Source organism: Schistocerca nitens, chromosome 11, assembly GCF_023898315.1.
Source record: "Schistocerca nitens isolate TAMUIC-IGC-003100 chromosome 11, iqSchNite1.1, whole genome shotgun sequence".
NCBI lineage: Eukaryota > Metazoa > Arthropoda > Insecta > Orthoptera > Acrididae > Schistocerca > Schistocerca nitens.
Genome location: NC_064624.1, coordinates 27,842,728 through 27,866,241, shown reverse-complemented (window position 1 = coordinate 27,866,241; position 23,514 = coordinate 27,842,728). Strand labels below are relative to the sequence as shown.

Here is a 23,514-nt window from a genome sequence, read left to right as displayed (position 1 = left end):
CGAGACACATCCATGTGCGCCACAAGCTGAAAAACAAAAATGTACATTAAGTGTGTTCTATTTCAGAAACCATTCAGAACAGAGTACGTGTGCATACGAAGGTTTTGCTTCACGTTAGCCTTCCTGTCATACTCCTGAATTTGTAGCATTCCTACTCGGCTACCTTATATAGGAGGGTACACAGTATATATTGGACTTAGTGTGCACGCTGTATTGGAAAGACATTCAGCAGCATTTTTCTTGATTACTGTGGTTACAAGGTTTTTTATGTTAATTTCGGTCTTTGGATCTGAATAACATTCTGACAATAGTGAAATTCAGTTTTGAAGATGCCAGGTCAATTAATGCTTCGAGTTGTTATGTGGAGGGGCAAATTCTCTTTCACCCTGCCATTAGGCTGGTATAGCTGTGGGGAAAACGTCCTTAAAACCTACAGCAGAGCGACGTCAAGTACTGTAATTTGGTCTGGATTTTGGTTTTTGGTACAAGTTTGACATCTGGTAAGCAGGATATCCTAGCAACAGCAACATGGGATGACTAGATGCATTTTCAACAGGAAAGTTGGTCTGTTTTACGTGATGTAAGCTCCTGGTGACATACGTGTAACAGGTCATACATTTACTAATCTACTGTAGTTTGCATAGAGACACAGGGGCACAAGAGATGGCAAGAATAAAGAAAATAACAAATGCTTGAAACATAATTAGCCTAAAGTTGCAACGTTACTACTGTTTGTAGGCACACAATCCTCATAGTTCCCACAGGATTAAAATCTAGAATGAGTTTGAAGAGCATGTGGCCACACAACTTCTTGAACGGTACCCACCATAAGAAGTTGAGCCAACATGTGTGCAGCTGGAGCAGAAAAGTTGGGGGATCATCAACAGACTAGGAATAGATGTTGCGCCATTAAGACAAATGTACTAATGTGGGGATTACTAGCTGACAACGACATTTTCTGTGATTGTGGTGTGGTGCAGGATATGGCATAGAAATTTCATTGCCCTATCGGTTCTTATAAGTGAATCCTCGAGTATCTATGGGTGAGAAACAATACAGCTATTGACTTTGTCCAATACTGTGCCGAAAATTTTGGAACAGATAACAGGGATAGGAGACTATGGCTGAAAACTTGCTCGGACGTGATAAAGTAAAAGTAAAGTGTGGGTGCATTTTTATGGCAACTTTAAATGGTGTCATTTCATATTCTTGCATTTTCAAGCTCGTAATGATGGAACCAGCTTATGTAACCTGCCAGAATTCTCATCTTTCGGTAACTGTTCTGCTCTCAACTTTGTGGTGTCAGATCTTTAAACACTACACCAAATGGGCACAAAATATGGAAAAACACGAGCTTTGAACAAGTTTGGGTATGGCAATACACCCAACAGCAGTTTTTTTTTCGAATTTCGTTTAAGTGGTAAGTGTTTCCTGTCCATTGACCTGCTCTAATCTTTCATTATTGCCCGCCATGGAAGCAATTCGAGGACGATCACTACGAACCTCATCTTGGATGACAGACGGCACCACCTGGCGCTCTTCAGTACTTACAAGCTCTGAATATCAGCCCTAGGTAGGACATAAGTTTTCTATAGCACTATGCCAATCTTCTCAAAAACACTCGGAGAAGTAGACATCGAGCAATTCTGACTCCTCTTGAGTACAAAATATTTCGACCATTTTTTACTGCCTCAGTGAGTAGTGTCCCAGTCTGCAGTTGGAAAGTCAGTGCTTTGATACTTGCTAACTGGAACTTTCTCTTCTTCGCTCTTATTTTACTTGTATATCATCAGATTAAAATATTAATTAACAAATGACATTACGAAACCGTCAAAGTTGCGCAGAAGTTTGATTTTATTTAAATGGCGACCAGCTTCTGAACAAGGGCCATTACCAAGCTATCCATGTAAGTGCTACCATAATGTATGTATGCTGGCCACATTGCATGTGTCAGCAGCTAAGTGCAAGGCACTATTTGCATACGACAGTCCAGTACCACGCGCACAGGCAGTATGACCAGTGCACAGAGATTGTGGTAACACTATGTGAATGTTGCTGCCTTATGCAATCCAGCTTACTAGAGGTGGGTTAACTAACGAACACTGAATCTGAATGAAAATTTAAATTTTTGACAACCAGTTGCACGAAAATGTAGACAAAATAAATTAAAATTAGGTAGAAAATTGTGGGACATAAAACAGGAAATACAGGCAATTTTTCTAGAAATTGAACAGTATTATTCACACAGATATATTTTCCATTCAGTAATAAAGCATCTCGCAGTTTTGTGCCAAATATTAATTTATTGTGAATATTATGCTTAAATTTGTTGTTAAACATTTTAGTTTGGTAATAAATGTAGAAGTCAATTGAAAGTAAAATTGCCTATAGGGAGATCGATTCAGCCATTACAAGATAAATTCATGTAAGGTCGCTGTCCAAATCATGTAAGTACAAAAAAAATAAAAAAAAATAAAAAGAAACAAGTCAAACAAGTCAAAATGGCCAGTGCCTAAGGCCTCCTTATCGGACGAATATTAGGTAAAGGTTTTCTTCTGAACTAATTAGTTGTGCAATATCAGTGTGTTGCATTCGATGTTGGCCATATTGTTATATTAGTGCCCTGTGGTGATATGATTGCAGTTAACATCACAGCATTCCAACAGACGGTGTAAAGACAGTAGATAATGGTACAGCAGTAATTTTTATTACATAATTCGTTTCCTTCTTATTTATGAAACTTCTTCAGTGGCCTAATTCGCCAGCTGGAGTGGCCATGCGGTTCTGGGCGCTGCAGTCTGGAGCCGAGCGACCGTTATGGTCGCTGGTTCGAATCCTGCCTCGGGCATGAGTATCCTTAGGTTAGTTGGGTTTAATTAGTTCTAAGTTCTAGGCGACTGATCACCTCAGAAGTTAAGTCGCATAGTGCTCAGAGCCATTTGAACCATTTCGGCCTAATTCTACATCTACATCCATGTTATGCAAATCATGGAAAAGTGCATGGGAGAGGGTACTCCGCATTGTACAATATATTTGTCTTTCTTCTGTGCCATCAACACATGGAGTGCAGAAGAATAACTGCTTAAACTGTTCTATCCATGCTGCAGTTATTCTAATCTTGCCTTGACGATCCCTACAGGAGAGATTTCTATGGGGATGTGCTAAGTTCCTAGATTTTTGGTTTAATTCTGGTTCTCTGAACTTTGTAAGCAGCGTGTCCCTCTTCAGATTTTTCAATATCTGTGTGAGTCAAACAGACCTGTGACCATTCTTTGTATTCATCCAGCATCCCCTGGCAGTCCTACCTGGAACTGGTCTGTACACACCTGAGTAATATTCTAGGATGGGTGGCGCAAGTGTGTTACAAGCATCATACTGCCACCGAACTTAACTCTATCACCTGCTTTACTTACAGCTAAGCGTATATCATTCTGTTTTGTATCCACATAAATGGTTATATCTAGGTATTTTAGTGAGTTAAATGATTCTAATATTGTAATCATGAAGTACCATTTTCCTGTTTTCTGTAAAGTTCACTATTTCACATTTCAAGACATTTCAACAATTATATTCCACATAAGTGTGTAGTATTAAAAGTATGTAAAAAAAAGTAGGTACCTTGTCGTCGAAGCCATGTGTGATCTCGTGGCCAATGATAAAGCCGATGCCACCGTAGTTCATGTACTTGGGGCGGTCAGCACTGAAGAAGGCTCCTTGGAGGATGCCCGCTGGGAACACTGTGGAACCCACACACACACCTCCATCACTACATGTACTGCTGGTATGGACAGAGTCTCCACCACCACCATCTAGTAGTCTAGTAATTACTCACTAAGATTCAACAACAAGCCTATTTCTCTTGTTCAAATGACAAACCTAGATGGTACAAAAGGAACACTAAACATTTGATCAGGTGACACTGAACTTTCCATTGAGTGAGGTTAACAGAAACACATCCAAACTAGCGGACATGTAGTCCCAGACGCTCCCAGTTGGCTTATGGAATGCACTGCTGGGACTTTAGAGGGTTACTGAAAGAGACAGAACTTTGTTGATGCTATCACATCACCATCATCATACACCAGACATCCATAGCTCGATAACGTCATCCCTCAGACTTCTCCACAGATTCTGGTCACCAGCTGTTCACACCCATGTCACTGCTTCTTTCCTGATGTCACATCCCAAGCTCCCATCAGGCCATCAGCTCAGTCTTTCCCTGTGTCTGAGAATCAAGCAGAGAACTCCCTTGCTCCATCTGCCACGCATTCTGCTAGCCACACGTCCTGCCCACATCCATCAGTATGATCACCACGTCACACCTCCCTATGCAGAGTGTCCCCTGACCCATCTGTGTGTCTCCCAAGATGTGTATACCTTACACATATTTGCAATGAGCTCTATGAAGTGATTAAGACGCAAATGAGCATATAGTCCCAGTTGATAGAGAATAAATGCACGATATTTGAACAATATATTTAAGAAGAATGCAATAAAATAATTAGTAATAGCAATATTAATAGCAATACAATTGTACTTGCAGAAATCTTGCTTGGTAGTTGTAAAACGTTTTGCGTATTTCGTCCTACGAAAAATAAGCATCCTGTAGGGCTTCTGAAAGATTTTCGTAATGTGTTACCCAGATATTGATCGGATAAAGAAAAAGTGTCATTTATAAAATGTCATCTGGGTAGTGAAGAATATAGGTGGGCACCTGAAGTCGCGGTAATCTGCGATTTAATATCAGAATATGAGCTGGTGTTCTTGTCTGAATTATTGTTTAACGATAAACAGCAACCTGTATTGAGGGATTTCTTGGAAGGGAAGAGCAGTATCCCACAGATAGAGAGCATAAAAGTGAGTTACTAAGACAAAATATTGTTGTAACAAATTGGATGCTGAGGCAGTTATGGCTTGGTCCTGAGAATAAATGGCCTACACAGGTGTAGCAAATGGTGGTTGCCTAGAAACAGTTTTGGCAGATTTACTAATTTGATGGAAAGTGTTCAGAGAGTTTTAAAAAAAAGACACTACTGAAAATTTACTTGACTAGATGAGTGCAAGCAACAGAAACGACAGGCATAGAAAGCCAAACACATGGAATGTCAATCGTGACTGGGAGCAGATACATTATACAGATGGGAATGATGAACACCTAGACAGAAGTGAATGGTAAACTCATCTTGAGAGAGTGTGGCCAGGAAACAGGGATTATCTCCTGTTGAGGTTGGACAGGAGCAACATTGTGAGCTGGGGAAGGGGGGAGAAGGGGGAAGCCACAAGGCACCACACATTTGGAGGACCTAATGGAAAGAACAAAGAGATTGAAAGGAGAATAGAGATGAAGCGGCGAGTTCTTTAAGCTGCAGAAGGGGAGGAAGACTAAGGGTTATTGGGAATGGAAATAATCAGACAGCTCAAAATATAGCTTTAAATGAAGGGAAAGATAGCTCATCACCAAAAAGATTTAGATGTGACAGAAAACCTAAATGTGGATTGCTGGATTTGAAATGGTGTCCTCAACGCAAGTCCAATGCACTAAGGGATTTATTAATTTTATGGGAAGTATTCGAGGAGTTTAAACCATTGAAGAGCCAAGAAACTACAGGAGATTTAATACACCAGATAAGAGTGAACAATCGAAATGACAGGCATAGTATGCTATACACGTGGAGTGTCAGTATTGACAGAGTAGCCTGCAGTGTGAGAAGGAAGAGGAGAGAAAGTCTGAAGAGGAAGAAAAAATCGAAAACGAGTATGAGGGGAAACGGAAACAAAGTACGCAGGAATTTGTTTGAGATGAAGATGGTGTGTAAGTTAGTTAATCTGAATATAATGGTGATGAGTCAGTGATGGACAAAGTAATACTGGCAAAATATCTGGAAGGGCGTTGCAGTCTGAAACTGTTGGACAGACTGGGAAATCTGTGAACCATACATAAATGTGAAGAACGAGATTAGCTGGACGTAGTCGACTGTGGTAGGTGACTGCACGTTAGTGCAAAATCATTAGATGCAGAGCAGGTCCTTCATGGAGGAAGTGAATGGGAACCACCTATTCACTCAGCTAAGCTGAAATAGGGATGTTCCCATGAACTCTTCCCTAGACAATGGAAATGTTATGTGTCGGATATCACAGACATGGTATGAGTCAATGGCTAAGCAGATGAAGTTGCAGACCACGCCAGTAACAGGAGTGAATATTGTTGGGGTGACAGGTAAGTTGGGGAAATCAATGAAGTGGAAAGTTCCATTGCACGTTTCAATATTAGAAAACAGAATTCAGGTATTACTCGCTCCTCTGCGAATCGTAAAGTTGTTTTTTGGGATAAATGTAAACGCCATGTGGCTTGTGCCTCCCGTTGGGTAGACCGTTCGCCTGGTGCAAGTCTTTCGAGTTGACGCCACTTCGGCGACTTGCATGTCGATGGGGATGAAATGGTGACACAGCACTCAGTCCCTGAGTGGAGAAAATCTTCGACCCAGCCAGGAATCAAATCCGGGCCGTTAGGTATGACATTCTGTCGCACTGACCACTCAGCTACCAGGGGTGGACGCTTTTGGGGTAGATCTGCTCAATCAAATAAAAGGAAAAATAGGAGTTGAAAAAGAGTGTTGTTTTGTTGTCAGTTTAGGGGAGTGTGTTCAGGAGTTCCATTTGTGGCCAAGGCAGATAAAAATGTGGTAGAACTACCTTTGCACTGTCGTGATGAAGATGCTGAAGGAATATGGCTGAGACCGACAGTGGTGTTGGTTGACTGGGAGGAAATGGTCATAGAGAATGTGGCAAATTCCAGAATGAGATTTTCACTCTGCAGCGGAGTGTGCACTGATATGAAACTTTATGGTAGATTAAAACTGTGTGCCGGACCGAGACTTGAACTCGGGACCTATGCCTTTCGCTGGCAAATGCTCTAATGTGGCAAATATTTAATAATCTGCAATTAAACAGCGGGAAGACGCGATATAGGTTTCTACTAGAAAAAAATGCCCTTTCTGATAGTCCAGGACTGGTGAATGGGTTTGAATGTAAATTATAAGAGAGATATTCCATCTTTTGTAAAGCTATATTCCAGGCTGCAAACCTACCTGTACCAGGGATAGTAGGATTATTGGGAGACAGGACTCTTAATAATAATTGGCAGGAACTACACCAATATGCTTCTTTCAATAGTTTTAATACTTGTATAGAAAGAAAGATATTCACAAGTCTACATGGAGTGCACAAGGATCAATGTCTATGCTTGACAATATAATAATTAATGATAAAACAAAGAATCTCAAGCAAGATGTAAGTTTTTACAGAGGAAGTGAAGTAGGTAGCGACCATTTCGTTTTAGGCAATACCATAAGGCTATGCTCAGGAGAGAGGAAAAGACGATTGGCGAGAGCAAGGCGAGTGCCATCTATTGTGGATCAGAAGACCTTCAACAGAAAACTTTTCACAGTCTACATGACTGACATCTTTAAGTGAAAAACTTAAACCAGACCAGAGAGGTTTAAATATGAAGCAGCAACACTGTGGTTCTCAAGATATGATGATTCTTTTTCATTACATACGATTAATAGGATTATTATTTTTCCATGGTATGCTGGAGAAAGAGTTGTTATGGATTGTTTTGCAATAATAATAGCAAACTTTGTACACTGACATGATTTCGTTAAAAACGAAATGCTATAAATGGAGGTGAAATACGAGGAATTATGTTAGTATAGTGAAAGTAAATAGAAATATCTCTATTCTAGACCATTAATTCAGATTACAACTAGCAATTTTTTTAGGAAAGGTTTCAACTAAGCTTTAGTGTGTAATATTTATAGGGCTGAATGTTCCTATGGTAGAGGGAATCATTAATATCAAATCTGGACCACATTGCTGTTTGGTGGGGCAGATTACAACTTTTGAGATAGCTCTGTAGCTTGGCATCATGTATTCAAGAAAGTCAAATTAAGACACCGATATCACCAGACTTGAACTATCCTGGGCAGTGGTAATCTTTACACAGTGATTCTGGCCTCCCAGTTTGTAAAATGTGGGAGATGCAAAACACAAAAAGAGTTAGGGACATATTTTTTCTATCTATTGACTGTAGCCTTTTCTGTTATCTAGCTGCCATTGAAAATTTTAAAAGCAAAAAAGTACTTCTTGTGAACCAGAGTTCCAGATTTTATTGCTAATTTCACTAAACAGCTAACTCACTTTCACTTTTGGATACAGGTTATAAGCCCCATACTCTTATGACTGTTTCCTTTTAAATATTTAGCATATTAAAACACTCCATAGACATCGTGAATGAAGTCTGATACATATGCTGTTTGTAATCCAATTATATGGAATCATAATTTCTATTGAAGGTAATATCTTTTATTTTTAATTAATAATTGAATGAAAATGCTACTATTTTCGAAAAAATAAAATTGGGTACAAACTGTGAAACATCAAATCAAAGATTTCTAAAGATTGAACAGTGTTGTAGATGGGGCAGCTATATTCATTGAACAACTAGACCATTTGTATCCCTGTAAAAAAAATTTAATTTATTTTCTAATGAACAGTAAAAACAAACAGAATTTTTTTTTTTGCAAGCTCTTTCTTACACCCCAATTTATTTATTTTTAGACCTTCTCTTTACTTGAAATTTTACAACTTCAATAAATCTTTGTGCCTGGCTTCAAGTCTTCTTTTGTCATTTCCCAAGAATTCACTGCATATAATCAGATTTTTTGTTATGTTTTAAATTCTTTACTTATGATTTATAATTTTATAGTAATACACTAATATTAGTGTTAGTATATAGTTAGTTATATAATAGTGTAAGTAAAAATATTATATATTAATTTACTGTTTTAAATTATTTATTAAATTAATTTTATAGGTTGTTAATTTTTCTTAATCAATCATGATTAAAGGTTTATTAATTGGCATTAATTTTGATAAAATATATTTAATTGATACAAAAGTAATAGAAAATCATTACGACAAGATTGCAATGACTGCACTTTGAAATCATTTGTATGCTGTCACACTTTAGGTGGAGTGATTAACAGAGCTCTGAAACCTGATCTTCGATGGTGATTTTTCAAGGTTTTTTGAGAACTGTGTCATACTGCTTCAAGAAACTGATCTCTGGGCACAGACTTTCGAATCGTCTGAGTGTGGAGCAAAGTGGAAAAGGCCACCATCTAAGTTTTCCTTGGAAGTCATTTTTCAGGACTATGTTGGAACGCATGCACGCGCACATGCGCGCGTGCGCGCACATACACACACACACACACACATATGAACTGGATCTCCGACGTCTCACCTCCATCTTCTATCCTGCTTGGTTTGTCTGGGAGAACAAAGAGATAATCAACGCCTTCCCCCTCTGCAATTACAGAATGAGACAAACGAAAAACAAAATTCATGTAATGTTTCATATAGTCGCAGCAATTATAAAAGCAATGAATCTTAGAAGTGTAAACTGTGTGACACACACAAAAAGTGCCCTTTGGATCGTCCAAATCTTGTATGCTGCAAATACCACTTTTCTGGTAGCACAGAAGCTACAGTACAGAGTACTCACATATGGAGTTCTCACTGGGGTCGTAGAAGGCGTTTACAGTAGCTGACGCTCCGTGGGTGGTCCATGAAGTCTTGTTGATGGGCTGTCGCAGTTGACCAAAGGAGTAGTCCATCAGGAACTTGGTCACGTTGAGCAAGCTCTCCAGGTAGAGGGTTGAGTTGACGTCCAGCTACAATGGAACGCTCATGGACCAAACACTCATTAAGACAATAGCAGAGTAGTAGCTTACAGGGAGAGAGGTATGCATGGCGACCAAGGGAAGACTATTGTTCTGTCCGCTTACTGGCAATCTACTGGAAAACCTCTGCATGTGGTACTGGAGGACTTTCTTGTGTGATAGATCTGCCTGGTAGGGTTCTCCATTGGTGTTTGGAAGGGTTATTGCATAGCGTGAGACGTCATCAAACTACTGGCTTACAAAATTCTACAGAGTAAATAGGGCAACTATGATGGCCTGACACTAACTGCCAAGGCATCTGCATTGGAATCCCTGTGCATGTAAGTTTTACAGACTGGTCACAGTTGAATGTGGCAATGATCACCAATGGAAGTGGGTAGGGTACTGATAAGGGAGAGACTGGGAATTCGAACGAGTGTCCTGTCCAAACATTTTCTAGTGTGTCCTGGGTGACTATGACTCCCAGACAGAAGTTTTGAAATGTGTTTCGCTAACTCAACTCATAAGTCTTTTGACTCAACAGTTTGAACTACACTAGTCGCAGAGACTGTTGCTGCACGTTGTAGCGAAGCAAGGAGTACCAAATTTGTTATAAAAGTAAATTACTCAACGGACAATATTTTTCAGTACTGGTATTTCGTTCATTCCAAGCAAGTATCGATTAGTGACGTCATCGTCCAGACATGAGTTGACTGTAACCTGAATCCGTTTCAGACAACTAATAGTTTCTCTCAGGCGATCAAATTTTATTGATTATGAAATATAAGTTCTTGAAGCTTATTCAGAATGGGAAATGTTTGGTTAGCAATTGAATGTCATAATTTGTCTGTCTAATATAAAGGTGTTTTGATTTTTATATGCACAAAAAGAGTGTGAATTTATTTGCGGACTTTACTCTGAGACGAGTGCCAAAAGTGCGCGTGTACACTCCGCTGACCTATGCGGTGAATTTTGTTTTGTGATTTTGACCCAAATGGAGACAAATCCAGTTTAATTTAGACTATACGTGAATTAGACACATCACGTTACGACAAAAGAGTCGTTTAGCCCATTAGGGAAAACTGAAACCTGCGCGCTCGATTTGAAATACGTTACACGCTAGTGCGTGATCGAGCTGTCAAGTAAATCGCGTAAAATAGCTGGAAACGCGCTTGGACGTAATGCACAATGTCGGAAATTAATTTTGAGACAAGAGCTGATTTTGACAAAAATGAACCGAAAGTTCATTTAGAATATCGAGGTTGTGTTTTAAAAAAATGGCTCTGAGCACTATGGGACTCAACTGCTGAGGTCATAAGTCCCCTAGAACTTAGAACTACTTAAACCTAACTAACCTAAGGACAACACACACACCCATGCCCGAGGCAGGATTCGAACCTGCGACCGTAGCGGTCGCGCTGTTCTAGACTGTAGCGCCAGAATCGCTCGGCCACCAGCGGCCGGCCGGTTGTGTTTTAATTGAGACACATATCACCTTATAGATTACGTTGCCTAGCAACATTGTATGCAGGTTAATTAATTCAATAGATTTGCAACGTAGGGTAGCGTCTTTGATTCATAATCAAAACGTCTTCGGTCCCGGGTTCGATCCCCGTCACTGCCCAAATTTTGATAAATAATCAGCATTGGCGGCCGAAGACTTCCGGCATAAGAAGTCAGCCTCATTCTGCCAACGGCCTTGTCAAAGAGGGCGGAGGAGCGGATAGAGGTTCAGGGCACTCTCTTGTCCTAGGGGTGGGAAATTGCCCCTAAAGGCGGAAGAATCAGCAATGATCAACGACATGAGGATGCAGAAGGTAATGGAAACCACTGCATTAAAGACACGTAACGTGTATCCACAGGACATGTGGCCTGTAATTAAAGAAGTGTCATGATGATCTCTCCATTGGCAAAAGATTCCGGAATAGTCCCCCATTCGGATCTCCGAGAGGGGACTGCCAAGGGGGAGGTTACCATGAGAAAAAGATTGAATAATCAACGAAAGGATAACGTTCTACGCGTCGGGGCGTGGAATGTCAGAAGCTTGAACGTGGTAGGGAAACTAGAAAATCTGTAAAGGGAAATGCAAAGGCTTAATCTAGATATAATAGGGGTCAGTGAAGTGAAGTGGAAGGAAGACAAGGATTTCTCCTTCAATAAAATTCTTCAGGGTATCAGACCGCATCGTCATAATTTAAAATTACGTTAACGTAAGGCCCTGATGAAGGCTAGCTGCAACGCTGGTTGAAACGTTGGCGCATTTTAAATTATGACGATGCGGTCTGATACCCTGAGGAATTTTATTGAAGAAGACAATGGCCGCGGAAGCCTACGCTTACACAAGGATTTCTGGTCAGATGAGTATCGGGTAATATCAACAGCAGCAGAAAATGGTATAACAGGTGTAGGATTCGTTATGAATAGGAAGGTAGGGCAGAGAGTGTGTTACAGTGAACAGTTCAATGACCGGGTTGTTCTAATCAGAATCGACGGCAGACCAACACCGACAACGATAGTTCAGGTATACATGCCGACGTCGTAAGCTGAAGATGAACAGATAGAGAAAGTGTATGAGGATATTGAAAGGGTAATGCAGTATGTAAAGGGGGACGAAAATCTAATAGTCATGGGCGACTGGAATGCAGTTGTAGGGGAAGGAGTAGAAGAAAAGGTTACAGGAGAATATGGGCTTGGGACAAGGAATGAAAGAGGAGAAAGACTAATTGAGTTCTGTAACAAGTTTCAGCTAGTAATAGCGAATACCCTGTTCAAGAATCACAAGAGGAGGAGGTATACTTGGAAAAGGCCGGGAGATACGGGAAGATTTCAATTAGATTACATCATGGTCAGACAGAGATTCCGAAATCAGATACTGGATTGTAAGGCGTACCCAGGAACAGATATAGACTCATATCACAATATAGTAGTGATGAAGAGTAGGCTGAAGTTCAAGACATTAGCCAGGAAGAATCAATACGCAAAGAAGTGAGATACGGAAGTACTAAGGAATGACGAGATACGTTTGAAGTTCTCTAACGCTATAGATACAGCAATAAGGAATAGCGCAGTAGGCAGTACAGTTGAAGAGGAATGGACATCTCTAAAAAGGGCCATCACAGAAGTTGGGAAGGAAAACATAGGTACAAAGAAGATAGCTGCGAGGAAACCATGGGTAACAGAAGAAATACTTCAGTTGATTGATGAAAGGAGGAAGTACAAACATGTTCCGGGAAAATCAGGAATACAGAAATACAAGTCGCTGAGGAATGAAATAAATAGGAAGTGCAGGGAAGCTAAGACGAAATGGCTGCAGGAAAAATGTGAAGACATCGAAAAAGATATGATTATCGGAAGGACAGACTCAGCATACAGGAAAGTCAAAACAACCTTTGGTGACATTAAAAGCAACGGTGGTAACATTAAGAGTGCAACGAAAATTCCACTGTTAAATGCAGAGGAGAGAGCAGATAGGTGGAAAGAATACATTGAAAGCCTCTATGACGGTGAAGATTTGGCGGATGTGATAGAAGAAGAAACAGGAGTCGATTTAGAAGAGATAGGGGATCCAGTATTAGAGTCGGAATTTAAAAGATCTTTGGAGGACTTACGGTCAAATAAGGCAGAAGGGATAGATAACATTCCGTCAGAATTTCTAAAATCATTGGGGGAAGTGGCAACAAAACGACTATTCACGTTGGTGTGTAGAATATATGAGTCTGGCGACATACCATCTGACTTTCGCAAAAGCATCATCCACACAATTCCGAAGACGGCAAGAGCTGACAAGTGCGAGAATTATCGCACAATCAGCTTAACAGCTCATGCATCGAAGCTGCTTACAAGAATAATATACAGAAGAATGGAAAAGAAAATTGAGAATGCGCTAGGTGACGATCAATTTGGCTTTAGGAAAAGTAAAGGGACGAGAGAGGCAATTCTGATGTTACGGCTAATAATGGAAGCAAGGCTAAAGAAAAATCAGGACACTTTCATAGGATTTGTCGAACTGGAAAAAGCGTTCGATAATATAAAATGGTGCAAGCTGTTCGAGATTCTGAAAAAAGTAGGGGTAAGCTATAGGGAGAGACGGGTCATATATAATATGTACAACAACCAAGAGGGAATAATAAGAGTGGACGATCAAGAACGAAGTGCTCGTATTAAGAAGGGTGTAAGACAAGGCTGTAGCCTTTCGCCCCTACTCTTCAATCTGTACATCGAGGAAGCAATGATGGAAATAAAAGAAAGGTTCAGGAGTGGAATTAAAATACAAGGTGAAAGGATATCAATGATACGATTCGCTGATGACATTGCTATCCTGAGTGAAAGTAAAGAAGAATTAAATGATCTGCTGAACGGAATGAACAGTCTAATGAGTACACAGTATGGTTTGAGAGTAAATCGGAGAAAGACGAAGGTAATGAGAAGTAGTAGAAATGAGAACAGCGAGAAACTTAACATCAGGATTGATAGTCACGAAGTCAATGAAGTTAAGGAATTCTGCTACCTAGGCAGTAAAATAACCAATGACGGACGGAGCAAGGAGGACATCAAAAGCAGACTCGCTATGGCAAAAAAGCCATTTCTGGCCAAGAGAAGTCTACTAATATCAAATACCGGCCTTAATTTGAGGAAGAAATTTCTGAGGATGTACGTCTGGAGTACAGAATTGTATGGTAGTGAAACATGGACTATGGGAAAACCGGAACAGAAGAGAATCGAAGCATTTGAGATGTGGTGCTATAGACGAATGTTGAAGATTAGGTGGACTGATAAGGTAAGGAATGAGGAGGTTCTACGCAGAATCGGAGAGGAAAGGAATATGTGGAAAACACTGATAAGGAGAAGGGACAGGATGATAGGACATCTGCTAAGACATGAGGGAATGACTTCCATGGTACTAGAGGGAGCTGTAGAGGGCAAAAACTGTAGAGGAAGACAGAGATTGGAATACGTCAAGCAAATAATTGAGGACGTAGGTTGCAAGTGCTACTCTGAGATGAAGAGGTTAGCACAGGAAAGGAATTCGTGGCGGGCCGCATCAAACCAGTCAGTAGATTGATGACCAAAGAAAAAAAATGGTTCCATTACACACACAAAATTTTACACTGAATTTGCTGATCGCACGAGAGTATGAGAGTGTCTTTCTTTCCAGAAGTGCCAATAAACCGGCAGTTTCAAAAGTTAAGTTACTAACTGTTGCGTAACTTCATTGGTATTACATTTCACTGACGAATACTATCCGTACTAAGAAATGAATATTAACTGCGAGTAGATTAACTGATAACGAAACCCCATTTTGAGTTAAGGATGTCTGACGATTTTGATCCCCCACTGGAAGGTGGAAAGCTGCAATAGATTTGTAAGAACTGAGAACTGTATGAATAGAGCTGCCCTGTCACACACATGTCCCCAAATTGTTAGCAATTAAGTTTCACTTCAGACACCTGTATACACAGACCAAAAATTCACCAAATCCGTGTGGTGTGTTTTGTACAAGACAACGCCATCTGTCCTTTGCAAGACTACTAATTGGCAGCTACCATTCTCATATGGTTTTGTAACCACCCCACAATCAGTGCCACATGAAATGTAACGGAAACATCACATAATACATTTCTTAACTTAGTTTCAAAGTTTCAAATGGGAGACGATCATCCATGTCTTACACAGAGTAGTATATCCTGCACCTATCCTATGGCGCTTTATCAACGTTCCAAACAGCTGCTTCTTTTTAACGCTATTGATCAGAGCAGTTTTAATGATGAACTGATGGGTGCATAACTCATTAATCTTGAACCAGATGTTCTGATGTTCAGATGTGAGTGAAATCTTATGGGACTTAACTGCTAAGGTCATCAGTCCCTAAACTTACACACTACTTAACCTAAATTATCCTAAGGACAAATACACATACCCATGCCAAAGGGAGGACTCGAACGTTCGCCGGGACCAGCTGCGCAGTCCATGACTGCATCGCCCTAGACCACTCGGCTAATCCCGCGTGACAAACTTGAACCCTGTTCCTTAAACCACGTTTGCCCAAATCGATCGAATAATTTTTTTTTTGCTAATGATGAGACCTTCACAGATAATACAGCTGCCTGATATAAATGTATTTATTACTTCTTCTTCTTCTTCTGCATGAATCCAGTAACTTTGGCCCATGTAGGACATTTGCTTAGAAGAGTGGTCTTTTGTATGAAGGTCTTCTTCCTATCTTCCTGGTACTTTTTCCGTTACTCGTCCTAATTCTGTTACCACCTGCACAGACTTGCTAACTCATAAGTTTCACTGTGAAACACCGATGTTCCATATTACATTTACGTCTACACCAATCAGCCAGAACATTATGCCCACCGATCAACTATCGATATAAATCCACCCAGGCGATATCAGTGTCACATGGGAAGGATTGACTGCTACTCACACAAACATATGATGCATATAGTATCAGCGAGCTTGCTGTCCGTGAGTAGAATGGGGAAGGCATGCGATCTGTCTGAGTTTGACCAAGGCTAGGCGTGAGTATTTTGGAAACTGCACGACTTGTTGGGTGTTCGGGGAGTGCTGTGGTGAGTGACTTCAACAAGTGGCGAAAGCGAGGTGAAACCACGTCCAGACATCCCGGGACTGGGTCGCCACTCTTCATTACGGATGTCGGACGTCGCAGGCTGGGCAGACTGGTAAAACAGGACAGGCGGCGAACTGTGGCGGAACTAACATCAGACTTTAATTCTGTGTAGAGTGCAAGTGTGTCTGAACACACAATGCACCGAACACTCATAACAGTGGGACTCCAGAGGCCCTGAACCGTTTGCATGTAAATATTAACATCACGACATCGGCAACTACGACTGAAATGGGCACGTGACCATTCGCACTGGACGTTGGCAAAGTGGCGGAGCACTGCACGGTGTAATCAACTCCTTCTTCATCATATCGATGGGAGGGCGCGAATCCGTCGTCTTCCAGGGGAACAGCTCCTTGTGACCGGCAATGCAGGATAGAGACAATCTGGCGGCGGCACCATTATGCTCTGAGGAGCATTCACATGGGTCCAGAATGAGATTTTCACTCTGCAGCGGAGTGTGCGCTGATATGAAACTTCCTGGCAGACTAAAACTGTGTGCCGGACCGAGACTCGAACTCGGGACCTTTGCCTTTCGCCGGCAAGTGCTCTACCAACTGAACTACCCAAGCACGACTCACGCCCCGTCCTCACAGCTTTACTTCTGCCAGTATCTCGTCTCCTACCTTCCAAACTTTACAGAAGCTCTCCTGCGAACCATGCAGAACTAGCACTCCTGAAAGAAAGGATATTGCGGAGACATGGCTTAGCCACAACCTGGGGGATGTTTGCAAAATGAGATTTTCACTCTGCAGCAGAGTGTGCGCTGATATGAAACTTCCTGGCAGACTAAAACTGTGTCCCGGAACGAGACTCGAACTCGGGATCTTTGCCCTTCGCCGGCAAGTGCTCTACCAACTGAAGTCCCCAAGCACGACTCACGCCCCGTTCCCACAGATTTATTTCTGGCAGGACCTCGTCTCCTACCTTCCAAATCTCCTACCTTCTAAACTTTACAGAAGCTCTCCTGCGAACCATGCAGAATTAATGTGTGTGTGTGTGTCGTGCTTGGGTAGCTCAGTTGGTAGAACACTTGCCCGCGAAAGGCAGAGGTCCTGAGTTTGAGTCTCGGTCCGACACACAATTTTAATCTGCCAGGAAGTTTCATTCACATGGGTATCCATAGGTTCAGTGGAGGTCATGCAAGGCACTACGGTGACCAAGTAGTATCGTACACTGGTTGCAGGATATGTACACCCTTTCATGACGAACATGTTTACCGACGTCAATGGCATTTTTCAGCAAGACAATGCGAATGTCACAAGACCAGGAGTGTGAAGGAATGGTTATAGAAACACAATGGTGAGGTCCAGTTATAGTGCTAGCCCCCAAAGTCGCCTGATATGAACCCAGTTGAACGCATCTGGGATGTGGCTGAACATGGTGTCAGAGCTCTTCGCCCGCCTCCCCGGAATCTACGGGAGTCGGGTGACTTGATTGTGCAGATGTGGTGCCCGCTCCCTCCAGCGGCACTGCTTCCATGCCACGACGCGTCACAGCTGTTATCTGTGTAAAGGTGGACATACAGGCTAATTAGGTAGGTAATAATAATGTTCTGGCTAATGAGTGCCCATCTAGATGATTACACTGCAGTTTAAAATTAAGTGCCTGGCAGAGGGTTCATTGAAGCTCCTTTAAGATATTTTTCTACTATTCCACTCTTGAACAGCATATTAAATCTTTCTGTGCGAGCTCTGATTCCTCCTTTCCTATTGTGATGATCACTTCTCTGTGTGTGTGGGTGCCAACAAAATATTTTCACATATTGAGCAGAGAGTTGGTGATCGGAATTTGATGAGAAGATCCTGCTCCAGTGATAAACACCTCTGATTTAATGATTGCCTCCCCAGTTCGCGTATCGTGGTCATGGCACTTCCTCCCCTATTTCGCGACCTACTCTTCTTCGAACTTTTTCAGTGTCCTCCGTCAAACCTATCTGATGTGGATCCCACAACAGACAGTAATACTCCAGAAGAGGGCGGACAAGCATAAAGCAGGCAATCTCTTTAATAGACCTTTTATACTTAGTATGTGTTCTGCCAATTTAATTATAAGTTGGTTGCGAGGAACGGTGTCAAACCCTTCAGGGTATCTAAAAATATGGAATCAGTTTAACATTCCCTATCGACAACACTTATTACTTTGTGATGATAAAGATCTTGTTGTGTTTCAAAACAGCGATATTTTCCAAATCTGCGCTGGCTGTTTGTCAATAAATCGTTTTATTCGAGGTGATTCGTAATGTTTTGATGCAGTATATGTTCCAAAATCGTACTGCAAATCGACGTTAGTGATATAGGTCTGTAATTCAGCGGATTATTACTATTTCCTTTCTTGGGTACTGGTGTGACCTGTGCAATTTTCCGGTCTTTAAGTATGGGTCTTCCGACGAGCGAGCAGTTACACATGTTTGCTAAGTATGGAGCGATAATATCAGCATGCCTCGAAAGGAACCTGACTGGCATACAATCTGGACAAAAGGCCTTGCTTTTGTTGAGTGATTTATGCTGCCTTATTACACTCAGAATATTTACTTCTAAGACAATTAATATTGACAGACCGGTTTTCCTTAAAAACGTTACTCATAAATTTGTTTCAAACAACTGAATTTGATATTTGTAATGGTGTGTGCATGTCTGAAACCTACTGCAAACAATCACCATAAATATAGCCAAGTCTCAGAGTAGAAAAAATGTATCTTTTTATATATAGTTATTCTATGAGATATTAATTTTTTATGTGCATGTACAGGTATTTCAAATTTTAACATTTGAAAGGAACACCAGAATAATGTGCAAAATCTTTGTTATTATAGTGTAAATCGTATTTAGGTTTCGTCTGTAGCATGAAACAGAAGGGGTAAGCGATTATTTGTAGTAACTATTTCTTTACTCACATTTGTTTCATCATTACACTATAATTATGAAATGTGTGCGGTTGGAATCGGCATGTTCAAATAACAACAAAGTAATATGGTAAGTACCTGACGGTTGGGGCTTCAGGGAGTTATTTTTAATAAAGTCTAGAATTGTGAGCAAAAGCGCATCTTTTTCCTTTACATTTTAAGAAAGTGAAGTAGTCATGGCCTAACGGTAACTATTGTTGTTGCTTTTGTTGTTGTGGTCTTCAGTCCAGAAACTGATTTGATGCAGCTCTCCACGCTACTCTATCCTGTGGAAGCTTCTTCATCTCCCAGTACCTACTGCAACCTACATCCTTCTGAATCTGCTTAGTGTATTCATCTCTTGGTCTCCCTCTACGATTTTTACCCTCCAATACTAAACTGGTGATCCCTTGATGCCTCAGAATATTCCCAACCAACCGATCCCTTCTTCTAGTCAAGTTGTGCCACAAATTTGTCTTCTCTCCAATTCTATTCAATACCTCCTCATTAGTTATGTGATCTACCCATCTAATCTTCATCATTCTTTTGTAGCACAACATTTCGAAAGCTTCTATTCTCTTCTTGTCTAAATTATTCATCGTCCACGTTTCACTTCCATACATGGCTACACTCCATACAAATACTTTCAGAAAAGACTTTCTGACACTCAAATCTATACTCAAAGTTAACAAACTTCTCTTCTTCAGAAACGCTTTCCTTGCCATTGCCAGTCTATATTTTATATCCTGTCTACTTCGACCATCATCAGTTATTTTTCTCCCCAAATAGCAAAACTCCTTTACTACTTAAGTGTCTCATTTCCTAATCTAATTCTGTCAGCATCACCATTCTTAATTCGACTACATTGCATTATCCTAGTTCTGCTTTTGTTGATGTTCATCTTATATCCTCCTTTCAAGACGCTTTACATTCCGTTCAATTGTTCTTCCAAGTCCTTTGCTGTCTGTGACAGAATTACAATGTCATCGGCGAACCTCAAAGTTTTTATTTCTTCTCCATGGATTTTAATTCCTAATCCGAATTTTTCTTTTGTTTCCTTTACTGCTTGCTTAATATATAGATTGATAACATCGCTTTCCTTTCATGGCCCTCGACTCTTATGACTGCCATCTGGTTTCTGTACAAATTGTAAATAGCCTTTCGCTTCCTGTATTTTACCCCTGCTACCTTTAGAATTTGAAAGAGAATATTCTGGTCAACATTGTCAAAAGATTCTTCCAAATCCACAAACGCTAGATATGCACGTTTGCCTTTCCCTAATATATTTTCTAAGATAAGTCGTAGGGTCAGTATTGCCTTACGTGTTCCAACATTTCTACGGAATCCAAACTGATCTTCCCCGAGGTCGGCTTCTACCAGTTTCTCCATTCGTCTGTAAATAATTCGTGTTTGTATTTTGCAGCCATGGCTTATTAAACTGATAGTTCGGTAATTTTCACATCTGTCAACACCAGCTTTCTTTAGGATTGGAATTATTATATTCTTCTTGAAGTATGAGGGTATTTCCTCTGTCCCATGCATCTTGCTCATTAGATGGTAGAGTTTCGTCAGGACTGGCTCTCCCATGGCTGTCAGTAGTTCTAATGGAATGTTGTCTACTCCTGGGGACTTGTTTCGACGTAGGTCTTTCAGTGCTCTGTCAAACTCTTCACGCAGTATCACATCTCCTAATTCATCTTCATCTACCTTCTCTTGCATTTCTATAATGTCCTCAACAATATCCCCCTTGTATAGACCTTCTATATACTCGTTACACTTTTCTGCTTTCCCTTCGTTGTTTAGAACTGGGTTTCTATCTGAGTTCTTGATATTCATGCAATTGGTTCCCTTTTCTCCAAAGGTCTTTTTAATTTTCCTCTAAGCAATATCTATCTCACCCCTAGTAATATGAGCCTCTAAATCCTTACATTTGTCCTCTAGCCATCCCTGATTAACCATTTTGCACTTCCTGTAGATCTCATTTTTGAGACGTTTGTATTCCCTTTTGCCTGCTTCATTTACTGCATTTTTATATTTTCTCCTTTCATCAATTAAATTCAATATTTCTTCTGTTACCCAAGGATTTCTACTAGCCCTCGTATTTTTACCCACTTGATCCTCTGCTGCCTTCACTACTTCATCCCTCAAAGCTACCCATTCTTCTTCTACTGTATTTCTTTCCCCCAATCCTGTCAATTGTTCCCTTATGCTCTTCCTGAAACTCTGTACAACCTCTGTTTTAGTCAGTAAATCCAGGTCCCATCTCCTTAAATTCCCACCTTTTTGCAGTTTCTTTAGTTTTAATCTACAGCTCATAACCAATAAATTGTGATCAGAGTCCACATGTCTTACAATTTAAAACCAGGATCCTAAATCTCCGTCTTACCATTATATAATCTATCTGAAACCTTTTCGTATCTCCAGGCTTCTTCCATGTATACAATCTTCTTTTATGATTCTTGAACCAAGTGTTAGCTATGATTAACTTATGCTCTGTGCAAAATTCTACCAGGTGGCTTGCTCTTTCATTCCTTACTCCTGTTCGGTATTCACCTACTACGTTTCCTTCTCTTCCCTTTCCTACTATCTAGTTCCAGTCACCCATGACTAAATTTTCGTCTCCCTTCACTATCTGAATAATTTCTTTTGTCTCATCATACATTTCATCAATCTCTTCGTCATCTGCGGAGCTAGTTGGCATACAAACTTGTACTACTGTGGTAGGCGTGGGCTTCGTATCTATCTTGGCCACAATTATGCGTTCACTATGCTGTTTGTAGTAGCTTACCCGCATTCCAATTTTCCTATTCATTACTAAACCTACTGCTGCATTACCCCTATTTGATGTTGTATTTATAACCCTGTATTCACCTGACCAGATGTCTTGTTCCTCCTGCCACCGAAGTTCACTAATTCCCTCCATATCTAACTTTAACCTATCCATTTCCCTTTTTAAATTTTCTGACCTACCTGCCCGGTTAAGGGATCTGACATCCCACGCTCTGATCCGTATAACGCCAGTTTTCTTTCTCCTGATAACAACGTCCTCCTGAGTAGTCCCGCACAGAGATCCGAATGGGGGACTATTTTACCTCCGGAATATTTTACCCAAGAGGACGCCATCATCATTTAACCATACAGTATAAGCTGCATGCCCTCGGGAAAAATTACAGCTGTAGTTTCCCCTTGCTTTCTGCCGTTCGCAGTACCAGCACAGCAAGGCCGTTTTGGTTAGTGTTACAAGGCCAGATCAGTCAATCATCCAGACTGTTGCCCCTGCAACTATTGAAAAGGCTACTGCCCCTCTTCTAACTATTATGGTCAAAATTAACTTAAAAACATCTTTACAGACAAGATCTTTAGATTTGAATATACTCGCTTTTTTGAATAAAGGAGAAAAATTACTGGCACACAAATTGACCTCTCAGTAGACATTTTGTTCTTACTGGGAAGAAAAATGTTGCGAAGACCGGGATGTAGACAACATCACGCCATGAATCTGGTCTCCTGAGACAAATGTCACAGGTAACTTCAGAGAACAGTGGCAGAGTGGAAATATACAAGAGCTAGAATTGCACCTCAAAGCTGGCAACTGAGCAACGTTTTGAAACACTGGAGCTGAAAGAATATCAGCATTGAGGCGAATAAAGAAAACAAATTAACTGTCACGCATTAAGCAGACATAAAATATAGCGAAAACACGATAAAATATTGAATGTGAGTTAATAACAAAAATATCATAGTGCAACATGAAAGAAATATAAAAAATATTTGTTAGTTATAACTATAACTAGTAACAAAAGCAGTTAATGTAGTAGTAAAAAATATTGCAGATGACTACAATTTTTTTCTCTTCACTAAGTTTGTGACAACTTTTACTTAATGTTGGAGAAGTGCAGACATACACAGTACTCTACTATTCACATTAAACACTTCAAGAGTTTTCTAAGTGGGTTTATAATCTCCTACGTAGAAATTTATGGAGGGTAATGATCCAATTCAGTTTCACGAAGAAAACATATTCATTCATCATCTTCTTAACACAGTAACTGGATCGCTTTCCTTTTCTTTGTGTGATTAGTTTGGATTATTCCCTGCCACAAGATCCTATGTAGTATATGATCTACTAACACTGCTGCAAAACGTCTCTGAAACTGTGTATTGAAAAGATTTTATGAAATGTGTCACCTACGTCGACAGATATTTCCAGTATCACTAGAGTCAACGATCATGGATGTTTACAAAAGACAATACAGGAAAAGGTGACCATTTCGCTT

The 23,514-nt window shown here is 40.5% G+C and overlaps 1 protein-coding gene across 2 annotated transcripts in view; it reads right to left on the bottom strand.

Annotated features, from left to right (window-relative positions):
• LOC126213131 (neprilysin-2-like) overlaps nt 1–23,514 on the bottom strand; it is a 284,375-nt gene that overhangs the window by 14,711 nt on the left and 246,150 nt on the right. For both annotated transcript variants that reach the window (XM_049940746.1, XM_049940747.1), the window contains 2 exons: nt 9,566–9,734; nt 3,619–3,737 (listed from right to left, as the gene is read on the bottom strand). In XM_049940746.1, the coding sequence (XP_049796703.1) occupies nt 3,619–3,737; nt 9,566–9,734 (288 nt within the window). The remainder of the gene's footprint in view (nt 1–3,618; nt 3,738–9,565; nt 9,735–23,514) is intronic.